The 26,070-nt window shown below is 44.6% G+C and overlaps 1 protein-coding gene across 10 annotated transcripts; it reads right to left on the bottom strand.

Annotated features, from left to right (window-relative positions):
* On the bottom strand, positions 1-25,052 carry PPIH (peptidylprolyl isomerase H). 10 transcript variants are annotated; one of them, XM_005204726.5, is made up of 10 exons: positions 24,963-25,052; positions 24,563-24,627; positions 24,247-24,270; positions 23,930-23,974; positions 23,626-23,668; positions 19,326-19,418; positions 16,044-16,131; positions 15,517-15,557; positions 14,801-14,890; positions 1-171 (listed from the first exon to the last, which is right to left on the bottom strand). In XM_005204726.5, exons 1-9 carry the CDS (start codon positions 25,026-25,028, stop codon positions 14,822-14,824), a joined length of 534 nt encoding a protein of 177 aa, XP_005204783.2. In that variant the 5' UTR covers positions 25,029-25,052; the 3' UTR covers positions 1-171; positions 14,801-14,821.
* Between the last annotated feature and the right edge of the window lie 1,018 nt (positions 25,053-26,070).

The raw sequence follows: 26,070 nt of genomic DNA on the forward strand, positions 1-26,070 counted from the left end.
TTTAATTTCAACTCACGTTTATTGCGCAAGCTAGGCATTTTATTCTTACAACAGCCATAATTGAGGCTGCCACATAATGTAGATGAAGCCCTTCACCTTCGTTCTTTATTAGGCGTCTGCTATCTCCTGGGGATGGACAAGTTCGCCAGTTGCAGCCTTCTTAAACTCAGCCTAGGGATGAAGGCACAAATTCAAAATGCGACATACCAAACACCCCAGCGCTGCTAATGCACAAAGCGTTTTGGGAGTGGCCGTGGGAAGAAGGTAGCCTACTTCAAGCACATGGAGGTTTATGCAAAGGCACAGAGGGAAGAGATGGGGTCTGGGGAAAATGGAAGTAAAGTAGTTACACAGGACCAGAATGAAGACGCTGGGTTATACAGGAAGGCAGGGTTAAATTAGGAACATTTTATCTGAAACTTGAGGGCAATAGTGAGAAGGGTAATTTTAGAGTTGAAATAGGGACTGGAATTTTTTTTTTTTTGTATTGCTAGGGAGCAGAGAATGGGTTGTTACCTTGGAAGTAGGGAAGCCGCCTAGGAGGCTAGTGTGGTAGTCCTTACCCCATCGGTATCATTTAGGCTGTCAATTCCACCTCCTAAACGCCTCCCTGAATCAGTCATAGAAAATCTCTAAATGCCAATCCAGTCCTTATTCCTACTGCTGCTACTCTAATGTAGGCCATCATCATCTAGTGCTCATTGCAGGGGTGGTTGTTTAGTTGCTAAGTCCTGTCCGACTCTCTGTAACCTCTATGGATTGCAGCCCACCATATTGCTCTGTCTGTGGGATCTCCCAGGCAACAATACTGGAGTGGGTTGCCATTTCCTTCTCCAGGAGATCTTTCCAACCCAGGTATCGAACTCATGTCTCCAGCACTGGCAGGCAGGTTCTTTACTACTGAGCTACCTGGGAAGCCCCAGAGCAGGGGTAAGCACACTTTTTCTCTAGGGGTCAGATGATTCCATCTCAACCACTCAACTTTATAGAGCCTGAAAGTAACCATAGGCAATCAGTAAACAAGTGCATCTGTGTTCCCCCCAAAAAGTAACTTATGGAAATTTGAATCTCGTGCAGTTTTTCGTCACAAAATATTTACATTTTCCAACTGTTTAAACCCTTTTCCCCCAACTATTTAAACATTTAAAAATCATCCTTAGCTCATGAACCACTGAAAAATAGAAAATACCTGGCCTGCCAAACTCTGGCTTAGAGCACTGCAGTTATCATTTTTTCTTACTCTAATAGTCCCCATGCCAACATCGTGTTTGAAACCGCCATCTGATCATGACACTGTCTTACTTAAAATCTTTCAGTGACTACACCACCCACAGAATTGTCCAGATTCCTTAATGTGGTTGGCAGGACCTTGCATGACCTCTAGACTTAGCTTCCAATCTTCTTTCACATACCCTGTCCAACCTTCCAGGTGACCCTTTTACAACTGCTTCCTTTGAATTACTGCATTCTATTCCCTCTGTTCTTCCTTTCTCCTTTGTCTGCTTAATTCTTCATCCTCTGCATCTTGCCTCAGGTGTTACTAGATTAGGAGACCCTTCCTCTCCTCACACACTGTATTGCACTCCTTACATCTTCCCTATAGGACTACCAGTTCCTGAGGCATCTGACATAGTCCCTGACACATGGTATCTTAATGTATTAAATACGGTGTGATGTAGAAAATGGATCGGAGAAGGAGGTGATGGCAGCAGAGGTTATCTAGGCAGCAGTGCCAGTAATCCAAGAGAAAAGGTTTGCAGCCCCAGAGCTGCTATTCATCTGTTCCAGCTCCAGGTGACTTTTGACTGTTAAAAAGAAAATGTTTCTCAAAGGCAATTCTGCCAACACTGAGGACATTTAAAAGTGTGCCTTAGAGGCTTGAGAGCTTTTTTGCAAAGTGGAGTTATAAAGACACTTAGAATAATAGCAGCAGCACCTTTGAGAATAAGTGAGGGACCTTCCCTATGTAACTGCTTCGAAGGGATGGCTTCTCAAGCAGAACAATAAATTCTGTAACATTTGTCTTTAAAGTGTTACTTAGAAGTATCATTACTTACTCATCCAATTACTTTACTAAGCTCTCTCTTCATGCTCAATGCACATGAAGATAGATGAAGGATTTAAGAAATACGAAACTAGTTTTCCTTGTAGCTACATCTACCACTGCAGATGGTACTGAAGCACTGAGGAGAAAGTTCATGTCAAAATTCATCTCCTGTTTCAAGGTGCGAGTTCTCTACACCAGAGTCCCCCTGTCACCCTGAGAGCCCAGGTGACCACAGCTTTGGTGTGTACCTTTAAGTGATGTGAAAAGCCAGTGGGTTCATTCCAAGAATCTCCTCTGCAAAACTTTCACTGGGTCCCCATCTCGTATAGACTCTGGCCCAAGAATATAGTTCCCTTTTCCTAGAAGGCCCTCCCCACCATTATCTCCAGGCTAATTCCAACCAATCTGCCAATCAGATCAGATCAGTCGCTCAGTCGTGTCCGACTCTTTGCAACCCCATGAATCGCAGCACGCCAGGCCTCCCTGTCCCATCACCAACTCCAAGAGTTCACTCAGACTCACCTCCATCGAGTCAGTGATGCCATCCAGCCATCTCATCCTCTGTCATCCCCTTCTCTTCTTGCCCCCAATCCCTCCCAGCATCAGAGTCTTTTCCAATGAGTCAACTCTTTGTATGAGGTGGCCAAAGTACTGGAGTTTCAGCTTTAGCATCATTCCTTCCAAAGAAATCCCAGGGCTGATCTCCTTCACAATGGACTGGTTGGATTTCCTTGCAGTCCAAGGGACTCTCCAGAGTCTTCTCCAACACCACAGTTCAAAAGCATCAATTCTTTGGCGCTCAGCCTTCTTCATAGTCCAACTCTCACATCCATACATGACCACAGGAAAAACCATAGCTTGACTAGACGAACCTTTGTTGGCAAACTAATGTCTCTGCTTTTGAATATGCTGTCTAGGTTGGTCATAACTTTCCTTCCAAGGAGTAAGCGTCTTTTAATTTCATGGCTGCAGTCACCATCTGCAGTGATTTTGGAGCCCCCAAAAATAAAGTCTGACACTGTTTCCACTGTTTCCCCATGTATTTCCCATGAAGTGATGGGACCGGATGCCATGATCTTAGTTTTCTGAATGTTGAGCTTTAAGCCCACTTTTTCACTCTCCACTTTCACTTTCATCAAGAGGCTTTTTAGTTCCTCTTCACTTTCTGCCATAAGGGTGGTGTCATCTGCATACCTGAGGTTATTGATATTTCTCCCGGCAATCTTGATTCCAGCTTGTGTTTCTTCCAGTCCAGCATTTCACATGATGTACTCTGCATAGAAGTTAAATAAACAGGGTGACAATATACAGCCTTGACGTACTCCTTTTCCTATTTGGAACCAGTCTGTTGTTCCATGTCCAGTTCTAACTGTTGCTTCCTGACCTGCATACAGATTTCTCAAGAGGCAGGTCAGGTGGTCTGGTATTCCCATCTCTTTCAGAATTTTCCACAGTTTATTGTGATCCACACAGTCAAAGGCTTTGGCATAGTCAATAAAGCAGAAATAGATGTTTTTCTGGAACTCTCTTGCTTTTTCCATGATCCAGCAGATGTTGGCAATTTGATCTCTGGTTCCTCTACCCTTCTAAAACCAGCTTGAACATCAGGAAGTTCAAGGTTCACATATTGCTGAAGCCTGGCTTGGAGAATTTTGAGCATTACTTTACTAGCGTGTGAGATGAGTGTAATTGTGCGGTAGTTTGAGCATTCTTTGGCATTGCCCTTCTTTGGGATTGGAATGAAAACTGACCTTTTCCAGTCCTTGGCCACTGCTGAGTTTTCCAAATTTGTTGGCATATTGAGTGCAGCACTTTCACAGCATCATCTTTCAGGATTTGGAATAGCCAACTGGAATTCCATCACCTCCACTAGCTTTGTTCGTAGTGATGCTTTCTAAGGCCCACTTGACTTCACATTCCAGGATGTCTGGCTCTAGGTCAGTGATCACACCGTTGTGATTATCTGGGTTGTGAACATCTTTTTTGTACAGTTCTTCTGTGTATTCTTGCTACCTCTTCTTAATATCTTCTGCTTCTGTTAGGTCCATACCATTTCTGTCCTTTATCGAGCCCATCTTTGCATGAAATGTTCCTTTGGTATCTCTGATTTTCTTGAAGAGATCTCTAGTCTTTCCCATTCTGTTGTTTTCCTCTATTTCTTTGCATTGATCGCTGAAGAAGGCTTTCTTATCTCTTCTTGCTATTCTTTGGAACTCTGCATTCAGATGTTTATATCTTTCCTTTTCTCCTTTGCTTTTTGCCAATACTTACCTCAAATGTTGCCTCTTCCTTTCACCCCCTATCTCTCCGCCTGCTTCCATAGCACCTTAAACATACCACTACCATTCATGACAATTATTTATTGAGCACTTACTGGCTACTGGGTGCTTACCTCTTCTAGTGCTGGAGAGAGCAGTAAAAAAAGACAAGACCAAATTTCCTGCCTTCATAAGGATTCACATTCTAACACTGCACTGAATCCAAACTGCCTAGTCCCTGTCACAAGCACGGGTCACATCTTATTCATTTTCACAGCTCCAGTGCCCAGGACAGACACTGGCATAGAATATAGGTGCCAAGTGTAATTTAATTCGATGTCCCATCGGGGCTGTCAACTCAGGATCCCAGCTGCTCATCCTCCCTCCTGTCTATAATTCTACTCCTTTTAGTTACTTCCAGATTTCTCCTCCACAGCCCCTTCTTTCCTGTGTCCCCTGAATCCTGTTTACTTAGCCAGACAGAGTTGCAAATATCCATACAACAGAGGCCCTTGATCATCTCACCATCTTCCTTGACCCCCAGTACAGTGAAATGGCACTTTTAAGCTGGTCCTGTTGTATCAGAGACTTTAGCTTTCTGCTACTCTGCTAGCTACAGTAGCCTGCTGCTAGCAGTTATGAGTCATCCCTGCCATGAGCCAAGAGAACGTAGGAATGGGATAACACACACATTGCCTCATGAAAGGAATACCAGGGAGTTCCCTTCATCTCTTGAACATGATACTCAACGGGATCTTTTTATGTTGGGCTATTTCCTTTCAAAACATATTTTCCAACGCATGCTACTGTTTACAAGTTACTCGTATATTCATTCTCTTGTTTGACCCTTTCAACAGTACTACAAAATAGTAATATTATCCCCATTTTGCAGATGAGGAGACCAAGGTTCTGAGAGGGGAAGGTCTCAAGACCTCAGCTGTTTAAAACGTGACTTCAGATTCAAACCAAGATTTTTAACTAAATTATTCCCATTTCATCATGATTAAGCCACATTCTACCAAATGGTCTTCCATCCCCAAATATCTCAAGCTAGTGACCTTTCACCTACAGGCTCTAGAACTAACCAAATGGAACCTATTGGAAACATCTTTGGAACAAATAGTGCTAGAAGGCCCTGGAGCTTTGTCTTGTCTGATTAGCTTTAACCTAAGAGGGGGCTGCTACAACTGCTTATAAATCTGAGGCATCAACTCTGCATAGCAAAAGCCTGCCTCTGGGCAATGCTGGTCTCTGGGGAGAGCCAGTCCTCCTAGCTGGAGCTAAGGCATGAGGAGGTAGGGTATCATTACAACCATTTAAGAAGAACGCAACATACAAAGAAAAAAAAAAAACACTTTATTTACAGTTGAAAACTTAAACATAAAATTCTGGGTTTTGAATTTGTGATGCTTCCAAGGTCTCTTTCTTGATCAAATGGGGCAGCAGCCAGCACGGAAGCCAACACAGGGGCCAGTCCAGGTTATCTTACTCAAGAGTATCACATCGAGCAAGGGAAGGCCTCCAGTGGCAGAGGTGGAGGGTCTGCGAGGGATGGAAGAGAGAAGCAGCTCAGAGGGGATCGGCCACGAGAGAAAACACTCGCAGCTCTCCTCTGCACCCCAACCCTCCTTTCCCCAAAGAGCAGAACCGCTCTGCTTCTTGCCACAGGCCAGACCTTTGGTGCCCTACAGCAGAGTGGAGAGGGATATTACGTAAGACCCAAGGAAGAAGCTATTAATAGTATTTACAGACAATACACTATCTCATTTATTATTTACCCCTCACAATTCTGTGCAGTATATATTATAATTAAGCAAAGGGGAAAACTAGGGTTCCCAGGGGTTTAATGGCCTGATAGTGATGGGGCTTCCTGGTCTACTTGGCTACAAAGTCTGTGTGCTTTCGGCCAGACCTTGATGGCTCTCTGGAGCTCTAGACAAAGAGCAATCCCTTTTCCTTGAAGGTTTTGGGCTCAGGGCAATAGAGAAACGAAAGTCCACACCCTCTGTTTATGGCCTTGGAGTTGGCTGTACTAAAAGAATGGGGTGAGTACACTCAGTTACCACTGAGTGTACCCCTCCCCCCAAACATGGCTAACATTCCCCCTCCTCCAGAGCACAGTGGGTCCTGGCATCATAGCACACGCTCAGACAGAAGTCTAATCCCGGGTCCTCAAGGAGAATGTACAAAAATGTACGAATGTACAAGTTGCATGGTGCTCTGGGACCTCACTGACCTAGAGCCAGACATCCTGGAATGTGAAGTCAAGTGGGCCTTAGAAAGCATCACTACGAACAAAGCTAGTGGAGGTGATGGAATTCCAGTTGGCTATTCCAAATCCTGAAAGATGATGCTGTGAAAGTGCTGCACTCAATATGCCAACGAATTTGGAAAACTCAGCAGTGGCCACAGGACTGGAAAAGGTCAGTTTTCATTCTAATCCCTAAAAAAGGCAATGCCAAAGAATGCTCAAACTACCGCACAATTACTCTCATCTCACATGCTAGTAAAGTAATGCTCAAAATTCTCCAAGCCAGGCTTCAGCAATATGTGAACCGTGAACTTCCTGATGTTCAAGCTGGTTTTAGAAGGGTAGAGGAACCAGAGATCAAATTGCCAACATCTGCTGGATCATGGAAAAAGCAAGAGAGTTCCAGAAAAACATCTATTTCTGCTTTATTATGCCAAAGCCTTTGACTGTGGATCACAAGAAACTGTGGAAAATTCTGAACGAGATGGGAATCCCAGAACACCTGACCTGCCTCTTGAGAAATCTGTATGCAGGTCAGGAAGCAACAGTTAGAACTGGACAAGGAACAACAAACTGGTTCCAAATAGGAAAAGGAGTACGTCAAGGCTGTATATTGTCACCCTGTTTATTTAACTTATATGCAGAGTACATAATGAGAAACGCTGGACTGGAAGAAACACAAGCTGGAATCAAGATTGCCGGGAGAAATATCAATAACCTCAGGTATGCAGATGACACCACCCTTATGGCAGAAAGTGAAGAGGAACTAAAAAGCCTCTTGATGAAAGTGAAAGTGGAGAGTGAAAAAGTGGGCTTAAAGCTCAACATTCAGAAAACGAAGATCATGGCATCCGGTCCCATCACTTCATGGGAAATAGATGAGGAAACTGTGGAAACAGTGTCAGACTTTATTTTTCTGGGCTCTAAAATCACTGCAGATGGTGACTGCAGCCATGAAATTAAAAGACGCTTACACCTTGGAAGGAAAGTTATGTCCAACCTAGATAGCATATTCAAAAGCAGAGACATTACGTTGCCAACAAAGGTTCGTCTAGTCAAGCTATGATTTTTCCTGTGGTCATGTATGGATGTGAGAGTTGGACTGTGAAGAAGGCTGAGCGCCGAAGAATTGATGCTTTTGAGCTGTGGTGTTGGAGAAGACTCTTGAGCGTCCCCTGGACTGCAAGGAGATCCAACCAGTCCATTGTGAAGGAGATCAGCCCTGGGATTTCTTTGGAAGGAATGATGCTAAAGCTGAAACTCCAGTACTTTGGCCACCTCATGCGAAGAGCTGACTCATTGGAAAAGACTCTGATGCTGGGAGGGATTGGGGGCAGGAGGAAAAGGGGACGACAGAGGATGAGATGGCTGGATGGCATCACTGACTCGATGGACATTAGTCTGAGTGAACTCTTGGAGTTGGTGATGGGACAGGGAGGCCTGGCGTGCTGCAATTCATGGGGTTGCAAAGAGTCGGACACTACTGAGGGACTGAGCTGAACTGAACTGGAACCTAAGCTCTAATCCCTGCCCAGGCACTTTGTGAGTAGGCATGGTCCCTGCTTCAAGGAATTCTGACTCTAGAGAAAACCAGACCAACACATTCATGATACACTGTGTTAAATGTGGGAATAGAGACATGAACCAAGTATGGTGGGTACACCCAGGAAGGGACCAGGGAATGATTCATAAACTGACGTTAGCCACACGCTCCTGGGAAGGACTGGAGGAACTAGGATTAGTTAAAACTGCAGATACACAGTATGTATTTCTGTGTATCTGAATTTTATATTGTAAAATACATGCCCAATGTAGAAAATTCAAGCATATACATAAACTGAAAAGAAAGTCTTCAGTTATCTCTACTCTGCAGAGGTAACCATTACTACCAGTCAGCAATCCATCACTCCAGTAATTTCTGAAAGAGTAATTCTAAATAGCATCATGTTTATTAATGTACTATATCTTGACTTTGTCCTTTAATGTATCTTAGAAATCTGCCAACACATACAGATGTATTTTTTTCTTTTTAAGGCTATATAGTATTCCATGGACATGATGTATCACTCTGTATACATGCTGGGTTTCAGGGCAGGGAGCTTTGCCTTTGTACTGGAGGGACTGGAATAGAGCCATTCTCTCCTCCCTGCCCTGTACAGTTGGCAGGGCTTCTGACTTTCAGGGCAGGGAACAGTGTTACACACCCAGCAGGTATGCAGATATCTGCTGCCCTGCTCCCTAGACCCGTATTTCCGTGGAACCTCTCTGTCCAGACTGCTGCAGGGGCATCTCACTGGCCTCCAGCCTGTCCTCCACACTTCTGAATAAAGAAAGTCAGTAATGGTGTTCTTCTGCTCAAAAACCTTGAGTGGCTCCCCCTGGCCTGGTTCTTTTTGGACAGTCAGGCCACCGTTTGGTATCTCAGAAGCATGGTGGACTCTCACCCTGGGGTGGGAGGGGGCTGGAGGGAGTTGTACATACTGCCTAAAGCTCAGCCCCACCGTGGAGTTAACGTATGAATACATCAGCCTGCGCCAGTTCTTAGGTCTGTCCTGGCCTCCTGTAGCCTCGCCGCTATTTGCTTTTCACACCTTGCTTTGGCTGTACTGAATTACTTGTAGTCTCCCTAACACTTCCTGCTGTTTCCTGCGGTTTGTACCTTTGCTCATGCTATTCCCTGTGCCTGGAATGCTCTCCCATTTTAGCTACCTGACAAGCTCCATTCTTGTACTCAGCTGAAACATCTCTCCTGCAGTCTTCCTAAACACTCCAGGCAGACACGAGTATTCATTTTCCTTCATCTTAAAATCTCTAGTCCGGTGCTTTATTGTCCTGTAATTTTCAGTTTCCCTAAGAGACTGAGTTCCTTGAAGGCAAGAACTGGGCTTTCCAAGTTTGTAGCCTCACCTGCAGCATGGAGCCTATCTTAATTAATTAGTTCTTAGTTGTGAAATGAATGAAAGTTAGCCAAGGTGTCTAACCAAGGTGTCTTTCAGCATCTTCCTCTACAGGAATGTATCACATCTACAGGAAATCCCAGGTTGGGATGTGGACTTAAGTTTGAGAAATACTGCCTAGGAGGACTTAAACTCAGTCATTACAACAGCAGCTTCACATCTCTTATTATAGCCACCATCCACACGTGCAATTAATTTTTAACCTACTGACTATCTGAACTTGAGTAATACCTCATTGTAAGCTATGATAGTGTAAAATTATGTGCTGTGCTAATTATATTTTCTCCTAAGAGACAATACTAAAAAAACATTCATCCAGCACCACCTAAAGCAGGGTTACCCACATTTCTCTGGTAAGAAGCCTCTGAGATGCTTATAACAAACATAGCATCCTGGATCCTACCTCAAATTCACTCAAACTCTTGAGGGGTAGGGGAGGGTGATTGGGAATTGGTAGTCTTAACAAATGCTCCTATGTGATTCTTATCTTCAGGGGAATTTGGGGAACAATGAATTTAAAGAAAGATCTCTACTGCTTGACAGCATCAGATCTGGGGATCACAGAGAGACTAGCAGAGCACAGCCACTCTTTCCCAAGAGACTCTCCGGCTTTCAAAACAGAGGTTCCACCACCCCGACACCTCCGCCATGTGGCTGTAAGTAGCCAAGAACCCAGTGCACTCTACAGCAGGAAAATCCTGTTTTGAAAGCCTGAGAGTCTCCTGGAAAAGAGTGGCTGTGCACTCTGACAGCCCTGCTAGTCCCTCTGTGATCCCCAGATCTGGTGCTGTCAAGCAGTAGAGATCTTTCTTTAAATTCATTGTTCCCCAAATTCCCCTGATGATAAGACTCAGGCTTCCCTGATGGCTCAGTTGGTAATGAATCCACCTGCAATGCAGGAGACCCCAGTTCTATTCCTGGGTTGGGAAGATCCGCTGGAGAAGGGATAGGCTGCCCATTCTAGTATTCTTCGGCTTCTCTTGTGGCTCAGCTGGTAAAGAATCTGCCCACAATGAGGGAGACCTGGGTTTGATCCCTGGGTTGGGAAGATCCCCTAGAGAAGGGAAAGGCTACCCACTCCAGTATTCTGGCCTGGAGAATTCCAAGGACTGTTTAGTCCATGGAGTCGCAAAGACCTGGACATGACTGAGCAACTTTCACTTTCAAACAAATTCATAATAAAAAGCTTTCAAAGGACCCACTGAGATAAAACCTAGGTTTCTGCATCTAGAGTTGTATATTAATAGAAAACTTCATTTTCTCTACAACCAAGGTCAGGATCTAAGATAAAGCACAAAAGAAGTTGTGAAAGGAAGGACTTCATAGGAGGTACAGCTGATTGAGTGACTTCACCTGTGAAGACAGGTGTCTCCTTCCTACATTCCTCTATTTCTAGCGCCTAGGCACAAGGCCTCAAATGCCTGATAAGTGAATTCTTGATTTGAAGGCAGTAGATTCCTGCTGGACTGATACCATCAAAAGATTATCTCCTTCTGTGTCTTTTCTGATTGGAACATGGTGAGTTCTCAATTAAAAGACAGGCTGTCATTTCCCTGTGGCCTTGCTACTCAGTGTCAGCATCAACTGAGAGCTGGTCAGAAATGCAAAACCTCAGGTCCCATCCAGACTGACTGAGTCAGAACCAGCATGGTAACAAGACCTCCCAATGACTCATATGTGCACTAAAGTTTGAGAAATACTGCCTGCTGCTGCTGCTAAGTCGCTTCAGTCGTGTCCGACTCTGTGTGACCCCATAGACAGCAGCCCACCAGGCTCCCCCGTCCCTGGGATTCTCCAGGCAAGAACACTGGAGTGGGTTACCATTTCCTTCTCCAATGCACGAAAGTGAAAAGTGAAAGTGAAGTCACTCAGTCGTGCTGACTCTTAGCGACCCCATGGACTGTAGCCTACCAGGCTCCTCCGTTCATGGGATTTTCCAGGCAAGAGTACTGGAGTGGGGTAGGAGGATTTAAAAACATCATCTATACTGGCGGTGAAACATTATTCCACCCAGACACTACCTGAGGGATCTGAAATACTCCTTTAGAAATTAAGAGATATTTGTAACTTTACAGCTGGAGAGAAACATGATGGAAGGATACCATACTCCTGGGGGAATTACTCACCTCTTTTCCCCACTTTCTCCCAAATCCATTACTCAGAAACCCAAAGTGAGGACCCTATCTGTGCAATGCCTTAAGGTCAGACTACCACTTAGATTCCCTACACTTTGAAACCTACGAGTTTTCAACTTGGTAAAGTTAGATGAGATAATTAAAGTAAGGTTCTTAGCTCAGAATTTGAGCACCAGAAATATTCACTAAATGATACAATTGCTTTTACTCTATTGTCTCTAAATATAAGCTAAGAAAGATTTAATTTTGAGCAAGTCAAGGTTAGAAGACTAAGTTGAAGGTATCACATGTCGCTCTTTAAATTTAATTAAAGTTAAATAAAAATAAAAATTGAGTCCCTCAGTCACAGCAGGCACATTTTCGGTGTTCAACGGTCACATGTAGCTGGAAGCAACCATAATGGACAGCACAGATGCAAAACATTTCCACCATAGCAGAAAGGAATGCCTCCTGGACAGTATGGCTGTAGAGGACCTCTGGAGCATCAAAGGGCACCCGTGGGATTTGTTCTGCTTGGGGTTGTAGGCTGAAAAGAAGGGCTTTTGTAGAGGCAAAGGTTTACATGACGTTCATTCATAGCAGGTGAGGAGAGGAGGGTTGATGATTGCCACCTTCAGAAGACAAACTCCTAACACAGATTTCCAGTAACTTTTTGTAAGGGACTCAGAAAAATGTAGAGAAAAGGCTGCAAACATAAAAGGATTTCAAAACTTTACTGTTTTTAATGATCTTCTGTCCTCCAGTGGTGATCAGTGGTCAGTCTTTAGAAGGAAAAGGACCAATGAGTTCAACTTTAGTTCAGCCCAGAAAAGAGGGGGAGGGGGGATGAACCGCAGTGAGGGCATGGGGATAGCAGGTTGAGCCTGGGGCCCCCAGTAGCAGCAGAAAAGACAGTTCAGCGTGTCAACTGGGCCTGAGAAGGGAGCATTTGCTGGACAAGGGTCCACATGAGCTTTCAGCACACACTTGCGCATTCCTGCCCTGGCATTTGCTCACACCAGATCCATGCCTAAAATGCCTGACATTCTCCTTCTCTCTAACTCATGTAATAAATGTTAACTGAATGCTTTTAAGTGCCAGATGTTGTGAACACAAAGTAAGTCGCAGATGGAGGTATGCATAGTCGTTAAGATGCTCTAGTATTTGACTAGATCTGCATTTGAAAAAAATGGCAGAATCCAGAAAAATAAATTCTAGATACTTTTGTAAGAAAAACTACAGAAACATTAGGCATTATGACTGAGGGAGTAAGGACCTTCTTAAACAAGATTAAAACACAACACAAGGGAAAAGATTAAAAATTCTGATCTCATCAAAATGAAGAACTTCTCTTTAACAAAGGATATCACCAAAGTTAAGATAAGCAACCCACTGCCAATTTTTTTTTAACATATATTCAGGACAAAATGGCCACAACATAAAAAATAACTAAGGTGCAGAAATGTACACTTGATTCAAGTCAAATTGTATAATTATAAAATTTGTAATTATTCAGATATATGCTACAAATATAGAGCATATCAGTTTTAAGTACTACATACTTTTACATGAATGGTATAGGAAAAGTCTTCCAGACATATGTCAAATGGAAATAAAACGATGAACAAATATTGGGTTGGCCCAAAAGTTCATATGGTTTTTCTGTAACATCTTATGGACATACCTGAACAAACTTTTTGGCCAACTCAATAGTATGATGCCATTTAGGAAAAAACAAAACCTCCCCAAATTAGATTGGCAAAGAAAAGGCCCCATGGACGTACATTAGACTGATACAGCAGTTACCTCTGAGAGCAGTGGGATGGGGATGCAGATGGGGGTGGGGGGCAAACTGTCAAGGAGAGGGGAGCTTTAGCTGCTCTGTGTGAAAATTTTCAGGTGAATTATGTTGCTTTCCTAACTAAAAATAAATAACCAAATGAAATATGTGAATCCTGATGGGATTTCTTTAAGAGCTAGAAAAGTTACTTTGTGGATAACTGGGGAAGTTTGAACTTGTATATCAGACAATATTATTGTGGTTATGCACAATGTTCTTATTTTTAGGAGTCACTTGCTGAAGTATTTAGGGGTAAGGTGTCAAGAAGTCCTCCAACTTCCAGATGGGAAAGAAATGAAGTAAGGGAAAGAAAGGAAAGAAGAAGACAAAGAGACAAAAGCCAAAGCAAAATGCTACAAAAAAGATGTTCAATATTGGCAAATTTAGGGGAAAAGTATATAGGTTTCAATGTACTATTCTTCCAATTATCCTGCAGGTTTGAAAATTTAAAGAAAAAAAAAGGAAAGAAAGGCAAAGCACTACCATCCTTTACCTAGCTGGACGTGCTCAATTTCTTTCTTGAACTCATACTAACACTTAACAACATCACTCATATTACTAGTGATCACTTCTTTTTTTTTTTGGCTGCACCGGGTCTTAGCTGCAGCATGGAGGATCTAGTTCCCTGACCAGGGATTGAACCCTGCACCCTGCATTGACAGCGCAGAGTCTTAGCCACTGGGCCACCAGGGAAGTCCCTAGTGATCACTTCTGAGAATGTGTTTTTATTCCCCATAAGCTCCTAAAAGGTGGAGGCATCGTTCACTTTTTCTCCCACTCTCCATGTCCAATGTCCAGCACAGAGTGGGCGGTGAGTAGCAAGCCTAGGTAGGAATTGAGTCTTTGTGGGCTGAGAAATGTGTCACATTCACCTCTGACTCTGGCAAACACAAAGTCATGACCTGGGACTGCAGCATCAGTTCTGATGAGAAGCTTGACAAGAGAGACTTCTGGCTGCCCAGGCTGCTCCCAATCACCCAGGACTGCAGCCAGGTCTTTCTAAGTGGGACTACTGAATGAAATGAGTGTCTAACAGTGCTGTCACAAAGTGTCTGATGGTTTTCAGGTTGATAGTTTGTAAACTATAATGTGTTAGAAAAATGAAGTGTCCCACTCAACCTTTCTCTTTTGATCCTTACAGTGACCCTGGGAGACAGGCATTATCACCATCGGACAGATGAGAAAAACAGGCTCAGGGAAGGGAATCGACTTCTCTCAGGTCACACAGAGAGAAAATGTGCTCAATCCCACATCTTCAAGTCTAAAGTTCTTTCCACCAGACCGTGCTGCCCTCTCTGGGATCCTGACTCCTGATCAGGAAAGACACACTTACCTGCTTCAGTCTCCCTCTGGACTACATCTCCCCACACTGTGAGATCACCACAGGCAGCTTGGGTTTATTGTTAGGGCCTGTGGGAACATTCTAGGAGAGAAAGCACAGTGGTGATTCCTCCACTCTGACACCCCTCACCACACACTTACCCATGCCTGCCAGCCCCTGTGCTAAGGACTGACGGCTCACAGGCTGATCTGACAGGAATATAATACAGATCAAAGAGAAAATGTATAATCTCAAAAATAAAAAAATAAAAAAAACTCCACCCATCAAACTCATGACATATAAAAATGTAATAAGTTATAAGACAGAGTAGAGGACACAGCATGAGCAAAGACTGGGGCAGGAAGGAGCAAGAGGCGGGATGTGTATACATATTTAGGGGCGGGCTAGCAGCCTGATGTGACTAGAACACGGAAGTGGCAGTGGCAGAAGGGGCAAAAGAAATCATGGAGAGGGAGGCAGGGACTCAGTCATGAAGAACCTTGAATACAATGCTGAGGAGGATTGCATCAAGTAGGTGAAAGAGTCAGCAGAGGCCAAAGCTCAGTTCGCACAAGAGAGGCTAACTTAGGGCCCAGAACCCTTGGGAGGCACACGGTCTCTCCTCCCCATGAAGACTGGCCAAACAAGTTCTCCAGCTCCTCAATACTAGTTAGGTAGTACGAGGCCAGAATGGCTGAGACAGAGGAGATCAGCACCACAGGACTCACCTCAATCTTTCTCATCACCAAAAGTCCATCAATGATTTTTCCTGTGGGAAGAGTATGAGCTGGACTTGAGTACTCTCATTTGCATAGTATTTTCCAGCCCCGCAAGGCCCATTCTCAGCCATTATCTTATTTGAACCTCAGACTAACATTACAAAATTAATATTCAGTGGAAATGAAATGTTTCCCAAGGTCACAGGTAGTAAGGAGCAGAGTTAGGGATCATACCTAGGTCAAAACAATTGCAAAGCCCCACTGCACCATGCTGCCCATGCGGTATTTCTTAATGCTGCCATCCCCCGCAGACACACCCATACCTACACAGTCACATTGCCCAGGTGGCTACTCACTACATCATATGGCCCTCTCGTCATCCCCTCTAACCACATATCCTCCCCACCCACCACAGCTTCCACCTTCCTGACTTCCAGGGCAGTTACACCCGTCGAGCACAAGAGTTGGGGGACCAGCTCCTTTAGAAGCTCCACTCTGGGTGAGGGGACCTGGACTAGGACAGGAACAGGACTCACCGAACACCACGTGCTTCCCATCTAGCCAATCACACTTAGAGCAGGTGATGAAAAACTGGCAGCCATTTGTGCTGGGACCACTGTTTGCCTGATGGAAACCAAACAGACACATTGTGAGTTTTCCTGGCCATGTTAGCTGAAGGGCCAAACTCCCTAAAAGAGACTATAGCCCTGACTCCTCTGTGCTCTCTCAGCAAATCTGACTGAGCATCGACTGTGAGCCAGGGTCTGACCTAGGACCCAAGGACACAGAGAGGAACAGAATACACAATTTCTGCCCTCAAAGAGCTAGACCCTTCAATAACTACACATGTCTCCTACAGTGTGAATTTTATAATGGAAAAAATTGCTAATGGAATCTGATTTGCTGTATTTAGGCCAGTACTGGCAATAACTGGATCACACTTCAAGAATTAGCTACCAGCTCACAAAAAGCCCGTCACTTGGGCCATAAACTGTTTTGTCTGAATGGCTCTGTACTTTCCCGAAATAATGGTAATAAAAAAATTTAAGGTGAAAGAAGTTGCCATGCTAGAAAAAAGATTCTGTTTAATTAATGACGTGCTTTTTACAGCTATACCCCAAATCCTTTATTGCTGAATTCTATAGGAAAAATTAGTTTTTAAAATTGAGGATCTGAAATTCTCCAGCCATATCCCTTCCCTTTTCCTCTCTTGAAATTGTTTTTGTATCATTACACTTCACAATACATTATATAATGACAACACAAAGCAATCAGCAAACCCATGTCATGTTTCAGCAGCACTGGCTTACCAGGTGCCTGTGTAACTATGTGAATATTTCACTGCATACTTCCCTTGTTTTGGAAAAAACTGAGTAGAAAAAGGAAAACTGAAAGCACCAGTACTATTCAAGGCACAGGTCTCATAAAAGTAATGCTATGGAAACAACACTGGACACCATCAGGTCACTAGCCTTCAGTGGATGTTTAATGGATTTAAGTTAGTTGAGTCTGTGTTTAACACTGAAGGAATGAAAATTTGTATGAAATACATTAAAGACTTTGTCTAGAAGGGATTTCACTTCATATTTTAGAAATTCCCCATGTGAGATGAGAGACTATTTTTGGTTTTTGTTCACGTATGTAGGAACATCTCACATTAGCAAGGACTGCCTGAGCCAGTGAGAACAGACCTAACTCTGGAATGAGGACAGACTCCTCAGTGGTCCCACTTCTTCCTTCCTTCTTCTCTTCTCTCCGCCCCCCCCCTCCCTTATTTTTCCAATCTATCTACCTTGCTGCTCAATGTATAAACATTTATTAGTAGGCAGGTAGGAAAACAGTCATACGACATGTGTTTTTTGTCAGTCATTTAGCCAGTCTTCCAGGCAGAATAGCTTACTGGTTCAGAGAACAAGCTCTGGAGCCAGATGATCTATCTTGAATCCCAGCCCCACTACTGGCTGTGATCTAGTTTAGCTGCATAACCTCTCTATGCCGCTGTTTCCTCATTTGCACTATCTCAAAGGGATGCTGAGGATTAAAATGAATTAATGCAAACAAAGTTGTTGCTGAGAATATGCTCAACATTAGCCTTTATTCTGCGTATCTTTCAGTCATTCATCAGTATCTGCTCAGCACCTTTCTGTATCAGGTAGTCAGGCTAGGAGATCAATGCGACTCAGTCTCTGCTCTTGAGGAACTCATCATGATTTAGTGGAGAATGGAAGCAATTGTGCTACAATTGCTACAATTAAAGCAACTGTGCTACAGGATGGTGACAACACAGCTTAACCAGTGTCAGCCTGAAGGCAGCAGAAAGCAAAGTTTCCTTCCACTTTTTTCTGACCCCTCCCCAGATGCTAACAGAGCGGCACACACCTAGAGGGGTTCCAATCCTCATGACGACAACCCAAGCCCACCTAAGCCCCTTTGGCACGGTACCATGCTTGCCCAGCCTGACTTTTCTAAAAGGAGGTTTGTACACTGTCTGTTACGCCAGGCTCACCCAAGTGTCATGGCAGCCTCCTAACTGGCTTCTCTGCCCCAGCCTCTTCATTCCTATCTGCCACTCAAACACTGCAGCCAGGATCTTCGTTTTAAAACACAAAGTCGACCAGTCCTGCTCAAAAAAGTGTATGGCTTTCCACATTCCATGAAATCAAATCCATATAACCTCATCCTTATTCTGGCATTTAGAGCCTTTCAGGAGCTAGACCCACCTGCCTCTCCAGTGGTCTCTACTAGTTCATTCCCTGTCCCATCCACAACCTATGTTCTCATACCTTCCTCACTTTCTGGCCCTTGCCCATGCCACCCTACTATTTCAGGGTCACATATCTTCTGTCTAGGCTGTTTTACCTGGTAGAGAACTTCTCTGGATCTTTGCAGCAATTACTCTCATTCTTTGGGGCCCTCATAGTACCCTTACATACACTGAGGTGACCTCCCCTTAGTACCCTGATGGCATGAATTATACACTGGACTCATCACTCAGCATGTGTGCTTCCCCCTTAGAGGGCAGGGATCGGATCTGTATCCTCAGGCCTTACCACGAGGCCTAAAACAGTGGATGTCAACAATTTTTACTTGACGGATGCCTGAGTGGATGAGTGGAAGAATGGGGAAGCAGACAGAGAATGTGCTTGTAAACAGTGGGTCTGGGGGAGTGAGGGTTGGGGAACTGACAGAGGGAAATAGGTGATGACAAGAGGGAGGGAGAGGGTTGGACAGTGAGAAGGAAGCAGGGTGAGAGGGGTAAGGGCAAATGAGGGGTGAGGGGTAAGTAAGGAGAAGTGAAGGGGGAATAAGCAGGGATGTGTAGCTGGGGGGCTAAAGCAGGTGGGCAGGGGGACGGAGAGAGGAGCAAGATGTTTGAGTGGGGTTGTAAATGGGCAGGCAGGGTCCTGGGAGTAGGGAGAAGGAGTGGTGTGTGACCTGAACATGGGGACCGGCCAGCAGGCAGTGTGAGGGAGAGTCAGGGGCGAGTGGCGTGACGGGTGTGTGAGCACTGGGTCTTGACAGCTCAGCCGGCTGCATTCTAAGCAGCAAGGCTGGGTGCCCAGCCACATGTCCTGGCTCACACAAAGTAAGAAAACACACAGCAGAGTTTGCGTTTGGTTCCCTGGCTGGCTAGTGGGTCCAGGCCAAAAAATCAAACCAGACTGAGGAAAGAGGTGGGCAGGCAGAGCTGAGTCCTGGGTCAGGCAAGGGAAGGAAAGCATTTCCTTCTATCCCAAGAGACTGTGCCACGCCTCAGAGGGACCCAGAATTCAGCTGGCTGTAAACCTAGCCCCAAACATTGACTGGTCCTCACTTACCATGGAAAGAAGGCCTGGAGCTGAGTGTCTAAGCTTAAAATTTTCATCTGCAAATGGCCCCCGGTAGATACTGGCAACTCCGGTACCATCTCCCTGAGCAGAGAGAAGGGAAGTGTTAATGACTTGCGAGTGTCGGCTCTCAGAGCTCATAGGAAACAGCTGCTGCACCCGAAGCCTCCATGCTTTAAAGTCTTCTTACTCCTGCAGGTCACTTTGGGAGCCACACCTCTTTAACCCTCTCCTGTAATCAAAACCAGCCCCATCCAAGGCACGTGCAGCCCACAACTTGGCTAGGGCACCTCACTGAGGGGAAAAAAAAAAAGGTCACACAGCTGGGCCTCTAGAAAGGTGGGATAAGACACAAACAAAGCAGAGGATAGGAAACAGTGATTACATATGTAATCAGTGCCCTTTCCAAAGACTCTCTTGCCTGCAGTCGTGTATGAGAATCCATTTAACTGACTACTTCCCCTCTCCTCTCAACTATGCAGGTGGGTGGGCTCTTGGAAGTCTAGTCTGTATGACAAGATACCATCCTTCTGGCTAAAGTCGAGGTGAGGGGAATTTGAGGGGAGAATGTAGGGCCAATCAGAGTTCCTTCTATGGGAAGCAGGAAATAGAATATCTACTCTCTGGAGACTGAATCTGTGCCGTGCAAATCTGGAAGTTGCAGGTGACTATCTTCGGCAAGGTGGGCTGGAGAAGAAAAAGACACTGCAATACACGTGTAGAAAGCTCGAGAAACAGAAAGGAAGGACTGCTTGGTTCTGTGACTCTCCAGTTCCTAGACCTATTTCCTCCTTTGGCTTCCACGAAACACCTTGTCATAACCCTATTTGTGTTATCCCTCTGCTCTTTCAACAACTCCATGGAACATGCATTATCATCCTCCCCATTTTTCAGGTGAGTGAACTTCAGTCAGGATAATAAAGCAACCTGACCAAGGCTTTGCTGTAGTACCTTAAACAGAACCCCAGGGGTTTAAAGTTAATATTGAGAGACTACCAAAGACCAATCTCTTCCAGCCAGTTAGTAAACAAAAAGAATATTGGGTACATGATGGGATGTGAAAACGCTGACTGAGTGCAGAATCAAGGGGCCCTTACTGGAGCAAAGACCACTAAAGGGGATTAATGTAAGTCAGGGAAGGGAAAAAACTCTCAAACTGTTTGATTAAAAGTTATTGATACAACCAAGCTCTGTATAGTGGAAAGATGGGCTTTGAGTTCCAGATCTATCATTTATGAGCTGGGGAAGTCACTTATCTTTGAGCCCCAGTTTCCTCAACTATCAAGTGAAAATGATATCACCTACTCCTTACAACATTGGAAAAAGATGCAATAATAGCGTCTATGAGAAAAACTTTTTGCAATCCACACAGCTCTGCGTAAATGTGAGCTATTGTATCTTTGTCGTTATTGTTGTTTCATCACTAAGTCATGTCTGACTCTTGTGACCCTATGGATGTAGCCTGCCAGCTCCTCTGTCCATGGGATTTCTTTAACTACACATAAATACACACATACATATAGAAGGAAGAGAAAACATGTTCCTTTCCAATTTAAAAAAAAATACCTAGAGAAAAGATCAGTTAATACATCATTCACTATAATCATACTATCTACTGTGCTCCAGAAGCCAGAGTAGGGAAAATGACCAAATTAATTTGCAGGACAAAAAACAGAAAGCAACTTAAATCTTCCATGATAGTGGACTGATCAAATAAATTCACTGTCTTTTCCTAAGGGAACAGTAAGGAGTTATTAGCAAGAATGTTTTGGAAGAAGATAGTGACAAGGGAAAACACAATGACTGAGCACAAATTTTTAAAAGTTGAAATCTGTTAAAAGTTATATCTGACACACAAATCTTCGCAACAATAAGATGGGCAATTGCCAAGAGTATATTCCTTGAGACGATTTACTTTCATTTTTGTATTTTTGTTTCGCAACCAGAAAAAAAAACACATTACTTTTTAAATTTTAAAACACATTATTAAAACAAACAAGCAAATATTCTTAGTCCAACTTTAGAAGGTCTCAAATTCCGCTTCTACCTCTTGCTCATTCTATTTTTTCTGCCCTAAGGGTGGCTCTGAGTAGTTTCTTCTCTCTGACAGACTTCTGGCTGACTAACTGCTAACTCTAGAGCAATTAGTAAGTGATCACATGTGCCTGGCAATGACCCATAAGAAGTTGGTCCTATCCCTGCTAAGACAATATAGCAGTATAGAAACCTTTGAGAAGAAAAGAAAAGAACGCAGAGAATAGCATATTAGCTCTTCTTACCTGCCAATAAAAAAGGATATGGTCACCCCAAGCCCTGCTCCAATCAGTTGTGGCCAGGGGTTGCAAACTTAAATGCCTACAGGAGTAGGTGACATAAAGAAGGGAAGCCAGTGGTGGGAACTGGTGAAATAATAAGGACATACCCGTCTGGTGATTGCAGCCATGAAATTAAAAGACGCTTACTCATTGGAAGCAAAGTTATGACCAACCTAGATAGCATATTCAAAAGCAGAGACATTACTTTGCCAACAAAGGTCTGTCTAGTCAAGGCTATGGTTTTTCCAGTAGTCATTTATGGATGTGAGAGCTGGACTGTGAAGAAAGCTGAGTGCCGAAGAATTGATGCTTTTGAACTGTGGTGTTGGAGAAGACTCTTGAGAGTCCCTTGGACTGCAAGGAGGTCCAACCAGTTCATTCTAAAGATCAGTCCTGGGTGTTCTTTGGAAGGAATGATGCTAAAGCTGAAACTCCAGTACTTTGGCCACCTCATGCAAAGAGTTGACTCACTGGAAAAGACTCTGATGCTGGGAGGGACTGGGGGCAGGAGGAGAAGGGCACGACAGAGGATGAGATGGCATCACCGACTGAATGGACATGAGTTTGAGTGAACTCCGGGAGTTGGTGATGGACAGGGAGGCCTGGTGTGCTGTAATTCATGGGGTCACAAAGAGTCGGACACGACTGAGCGACTGAACTGAACTGAACCCGTCTAAAGGGAGCTGTTACTTGACTCAACCAATTGTTGCTGCATGAGAAACACAGGCCAAGTGCACCCCTACTTTTCAGTTGTAACAGAGAAAACAAAACTCCAGAACTTTCCGGTAAAATTTCCCAGTTTACAACATCATACAGATGAAACAAAGCATATCTGTTTCTGATTCAGCCCCAAATCTGCTACTTTGTAAACTTATCTGGGTAGGAAAGATAGAAATCTTAAAAAACTCCTAGGAGTCAAACTAAATATACATGTAAAGGATAAAGAATGTCTCCCAGATTCAAGAAAACAGCAACATGACTAACCAAATGATATTAATAAGACAGATCATGCACAGAAATGGGTGGATAAGGATAAACATTTAGGTTTAAGAAAGCATAAATGTGGTTTATTCAGAAACCTGCAAGGTTGGGGGAAGCGAAGGAGGCTTGAAATGGGGATGCATACAATCTCATTTCAAGAAAAATCATGCTTAGCAATGAAGGATTAATTCAATGGGTTCTCCTAGTGAATAGGGAAAATATCCTTCCAGAACTCTGATTCCTTGCCCACTAATGAACTTGATTAAAAAAATAACAACTCACCTTTCCAGGCACTGGGATACCAAAAGTGAATGGGAAATAAGGGCATAAGCATTTAGCTCACTGGAAAGGGACTTGCCCCCATTTAGAAAAAATAACTGTAACTGATTTCTAGCTAAATTCCATGTGACCAATTAATTTGGGTCTGTCATGGATCACCTACAGGTATGCTGGGAAAGTCAGTTCCCAGCCCTAAAAGACTGAGATTTGGAAGTCAGTCCATTCTGAAGGAGATCAGCCCTGGGATTTCTTTGGAGGGAATGATGCTGAAGCTGAAACTCCAGTACTTTGGCCACCTCATGCGAAGAGTTGACTCAATGGAAAAGACTCTGATGCTGGGAGGGATTGGGGGCAGGAAGAGAAGGAGACGACAGAGGATGAGATGGCTGGATGGAATCACCGACTCGATGGACATGAGTTTGGGTGAACTCCGGGAGTTGGTGATGGACAGGGACGCCTGGCGTGCTGCGATTCATGGGGTCGCAAAGAGTCGGACACGACTGAGCAACTAGACTGAACTGAACTGAACTGACTTAATCAAAGTGCTGATATACCATCTAGTGATGCAATGAGTAGCAGCCATCACAGGATATTTCCATTCTCACCTCCTCCCCCAGCAAACTTGGCTATTGTTCTCAGGTCCCTGAGGAGCAGCTTCAATAACAACAACAAAAACAAAAGTTATAGATCCTTAATAGGAAAGGAACAATACTTACATTAACAAAATCTCCACCCTGAATCATGAAATCTTTTATGACCCTGAAACAGAGAACAAAGGATCCTAGGAGAAGATTCTGTGGTTTGGAATTACATTAATTTCAAAATATAATGTTTATCACTTTGGTTTTAGTAAGTCCTTAAATCAACGGTTGAGTTCACAAAAACATCCCTTCTCAAGAACTAAGAATTATGCTATGGTTTTGTTTTCCTCTGAAGAGACTAATCCCCCAAGGAAGTAATTCTAAACCATACTAATAGTAATTTTAAAAGTCCCCCAGGATGGCTTGCCAAAGGCCTTACCTGTGGAAGGTGCTCCCCTTGTATCCTATCGGAACCCCATCTTTTCTATAAGCAAAAAGAAAGAGACTTGAGATGGTAACAGGTAAACACAGGCCTTTCAAGTTTACCATACAGTCGATCCAGAGACACTCTTCTAGAGATGGTCGGGAGAAGAGAGACGAAGAAGGCAAATGAACTGACGACAGACCCATAGTAATACCTTCTATTACTGTCACCAGCAATCATTCAAGGCCTGTCGGTGATTCCCCAATACCCTCACTGCAGCCTCAGGACAGCCCTCAGGAGCAAGCAGATAAGTAACCACGTCAGAGACTGACCTGAATTCTCCTGTGCAGAACTGCCTGAAAAGGAAAAGAGTGAACGACTCAGTCGCCATGGCATCACAACTCCGAGCGCCCCTAACTTCGGCGGGAAGGGGAGACGTCGGCGCTAGCCAGCCCACCAACCGGCTGGTTAGACGTCCAGGCATACAGATGAACAAAAACTGAAAAGGGGACGGTCAAGACTATTCAGAGCGATACCCAGAGAAGTCAGATATCAAGGACGGTGAATGAACGGATAGAGGTAGGCAGAAGATTCCACAGACAGGCCCAGCTTCTCGTTTGGTTTATCCAGCAAAGAACATCTTCTTACCTAAAATTCTCCGCCGTCTTAGGCACAACGTCTGCAAAGAGCTCAATCTTCATACGACCAACTTCCTGCAACCGGCGAGAGACGTTCAGAAAGCCCAGTCCAAGCCCGTGAAGGCTTCACCGAACAGGGAACCCTCGGGCCCCCATGCCGCTTGGTCTCTCCCACCTCCGCCTCCATAGCCTACTCTTCCGTTCCACCCAGTCCCTCCACCAGCGGGGCGCTAGGATGCGCAAGACTCCTCCTTTTCCTACTCCCTCACCCCCGCCCCGCAGGTCGGTAAGTGCTGGTTCGATTTCACTTTTTGGCTTCCCGAATTTGCTACACCTGAGGAGGTGATCTGCCTGCCATACCGCGTGCACGTTCCCTTTGGCATCGGGCTGACTGGCTGCCAAGACCTCACCTGGCCGCCAATGCTGACATCAAAGAATACCACGGGATTGACAGGGCTTGAATTTGCCACCGCCATGCCTCTGACCCGGAAGCAGAAGTCGGGACTGCGGGGTGCCGGCGATCGTATGCCCCTGCTCGGCCGGGAGGCGTTTATTTCCGGTGCAGGCGCAGGAAGAGCCGGGGGCGGCAGGCCCCGCCCCCGGAAGCTCTCCGCCTTTGACGCCAAACTGGGCGCTGCGTGGGTGGCCGGGGCTTCCTTCCGTTTTGACAACTCGCAAGTTATTACCTCACCTGAGTCTCCTTGAGCGGTGAGTCCGGAGGACATCTTCGGCGTTTTTTTGCTCGAGGCCCACGGGCCTCTCATTTACTTGGATACAGTAAGTGCAGTACAGATTATTCTCGCTCAGGCTACGGGGCTTGGACTAGGCAGTCTTCAGGATCTTTATCAGCCTATGCAACCAAGACCGTCTGAACTGTCATACGTGCGGCTTCTTACCCCCTTTAACTAGTCTGGAGGCCCGGAAGCAAAAACCGTGTTTATCCTCAGCGCTTAGAACAGCCTGGTGTATAAGGCTTGTTCAGTATATTCAGCACTTTCTTGAAGTCAGGCACTAGTGTTTTAATTCCAGTTCTCCCACAAGCTTCCCCTTTCATCATCTCCAAGTCACTTACTGCAGAACAGCTAGAGCTTTTAAATGAATCTGCTTATAAATCACTCCCGGCTTCCCTTATTTAGAATAAAATCCAGTTCCTTACATAAAAGACCTACATTACATTATCTGGCCACCTACCTGGGATTCTAGCCTGTTCTTCTAGGTCACGGAGACTCGGATTCCATTTAGGGCCTGTTAACTGACTTTAATATTCTCCTAAATCTTCATGAGGGTGGGAGTGGTCTTTTAGGTCAAGTCTCAGCTCAGGTCATCAGTCAGGAACATTGCATCCAATCTAAAGTAGCCCTCTGCCACTCTTTTGGATAGATAACTGATTTTCTTCATGCCATTCACCATCCAAAATTACATGGTTTCCCCGACTCACCAGCTGCTTCCCACTTGTTTAACTCCATGAAAGTGAAGCTGGGTCCTTCCTAAAAACCGGGTTCCTTTGCAAAGCTTATG

This window comes from Bos taurus, chromosome 3, assembly GCF_002263795.3.
Source record: "Bos taurus isolate L1 Dominette 01449 registration number 42190680 breed Hereford chromosome 3, ARS-UCD2.0, whole genome shotgun sequence".
NCBI classification, from domain to species: domain Eukaryota; kingdom Metazoa; phylum Chordata; class Mammalia; order Artiodactyla; family Bovidae; genus Bos; species Bos taurus.

What these genes read in the sequence shown, in the direction of transcription:
- PPIH (XM_005204726.5), bottom strand. Translation starts at nt 25,028, where the DNA reads ATGGCGGTGGCAAATTCAAGCCCTGTCAATCCCGTGGTATTCTTTGAT. An exon ending in TTCTGCACAGGAGAATTCAG is followed by an intron (nt 23,975 to 24,246) that starts GTCAGTCTCTGA and finishes TTTTGCTTATAG; the next exon opens with AAAAGATGGGGTTCCGATAG. An exon ending in AGGGTGGAGATTTTGTTAAT is followed by an intron (nt 19,419 to 23,625) that starts GTAAGTATTGTT and finishes CTCTCTGCTCAG; the next exon opens with GGAGATGGTACCGGAGTTGC.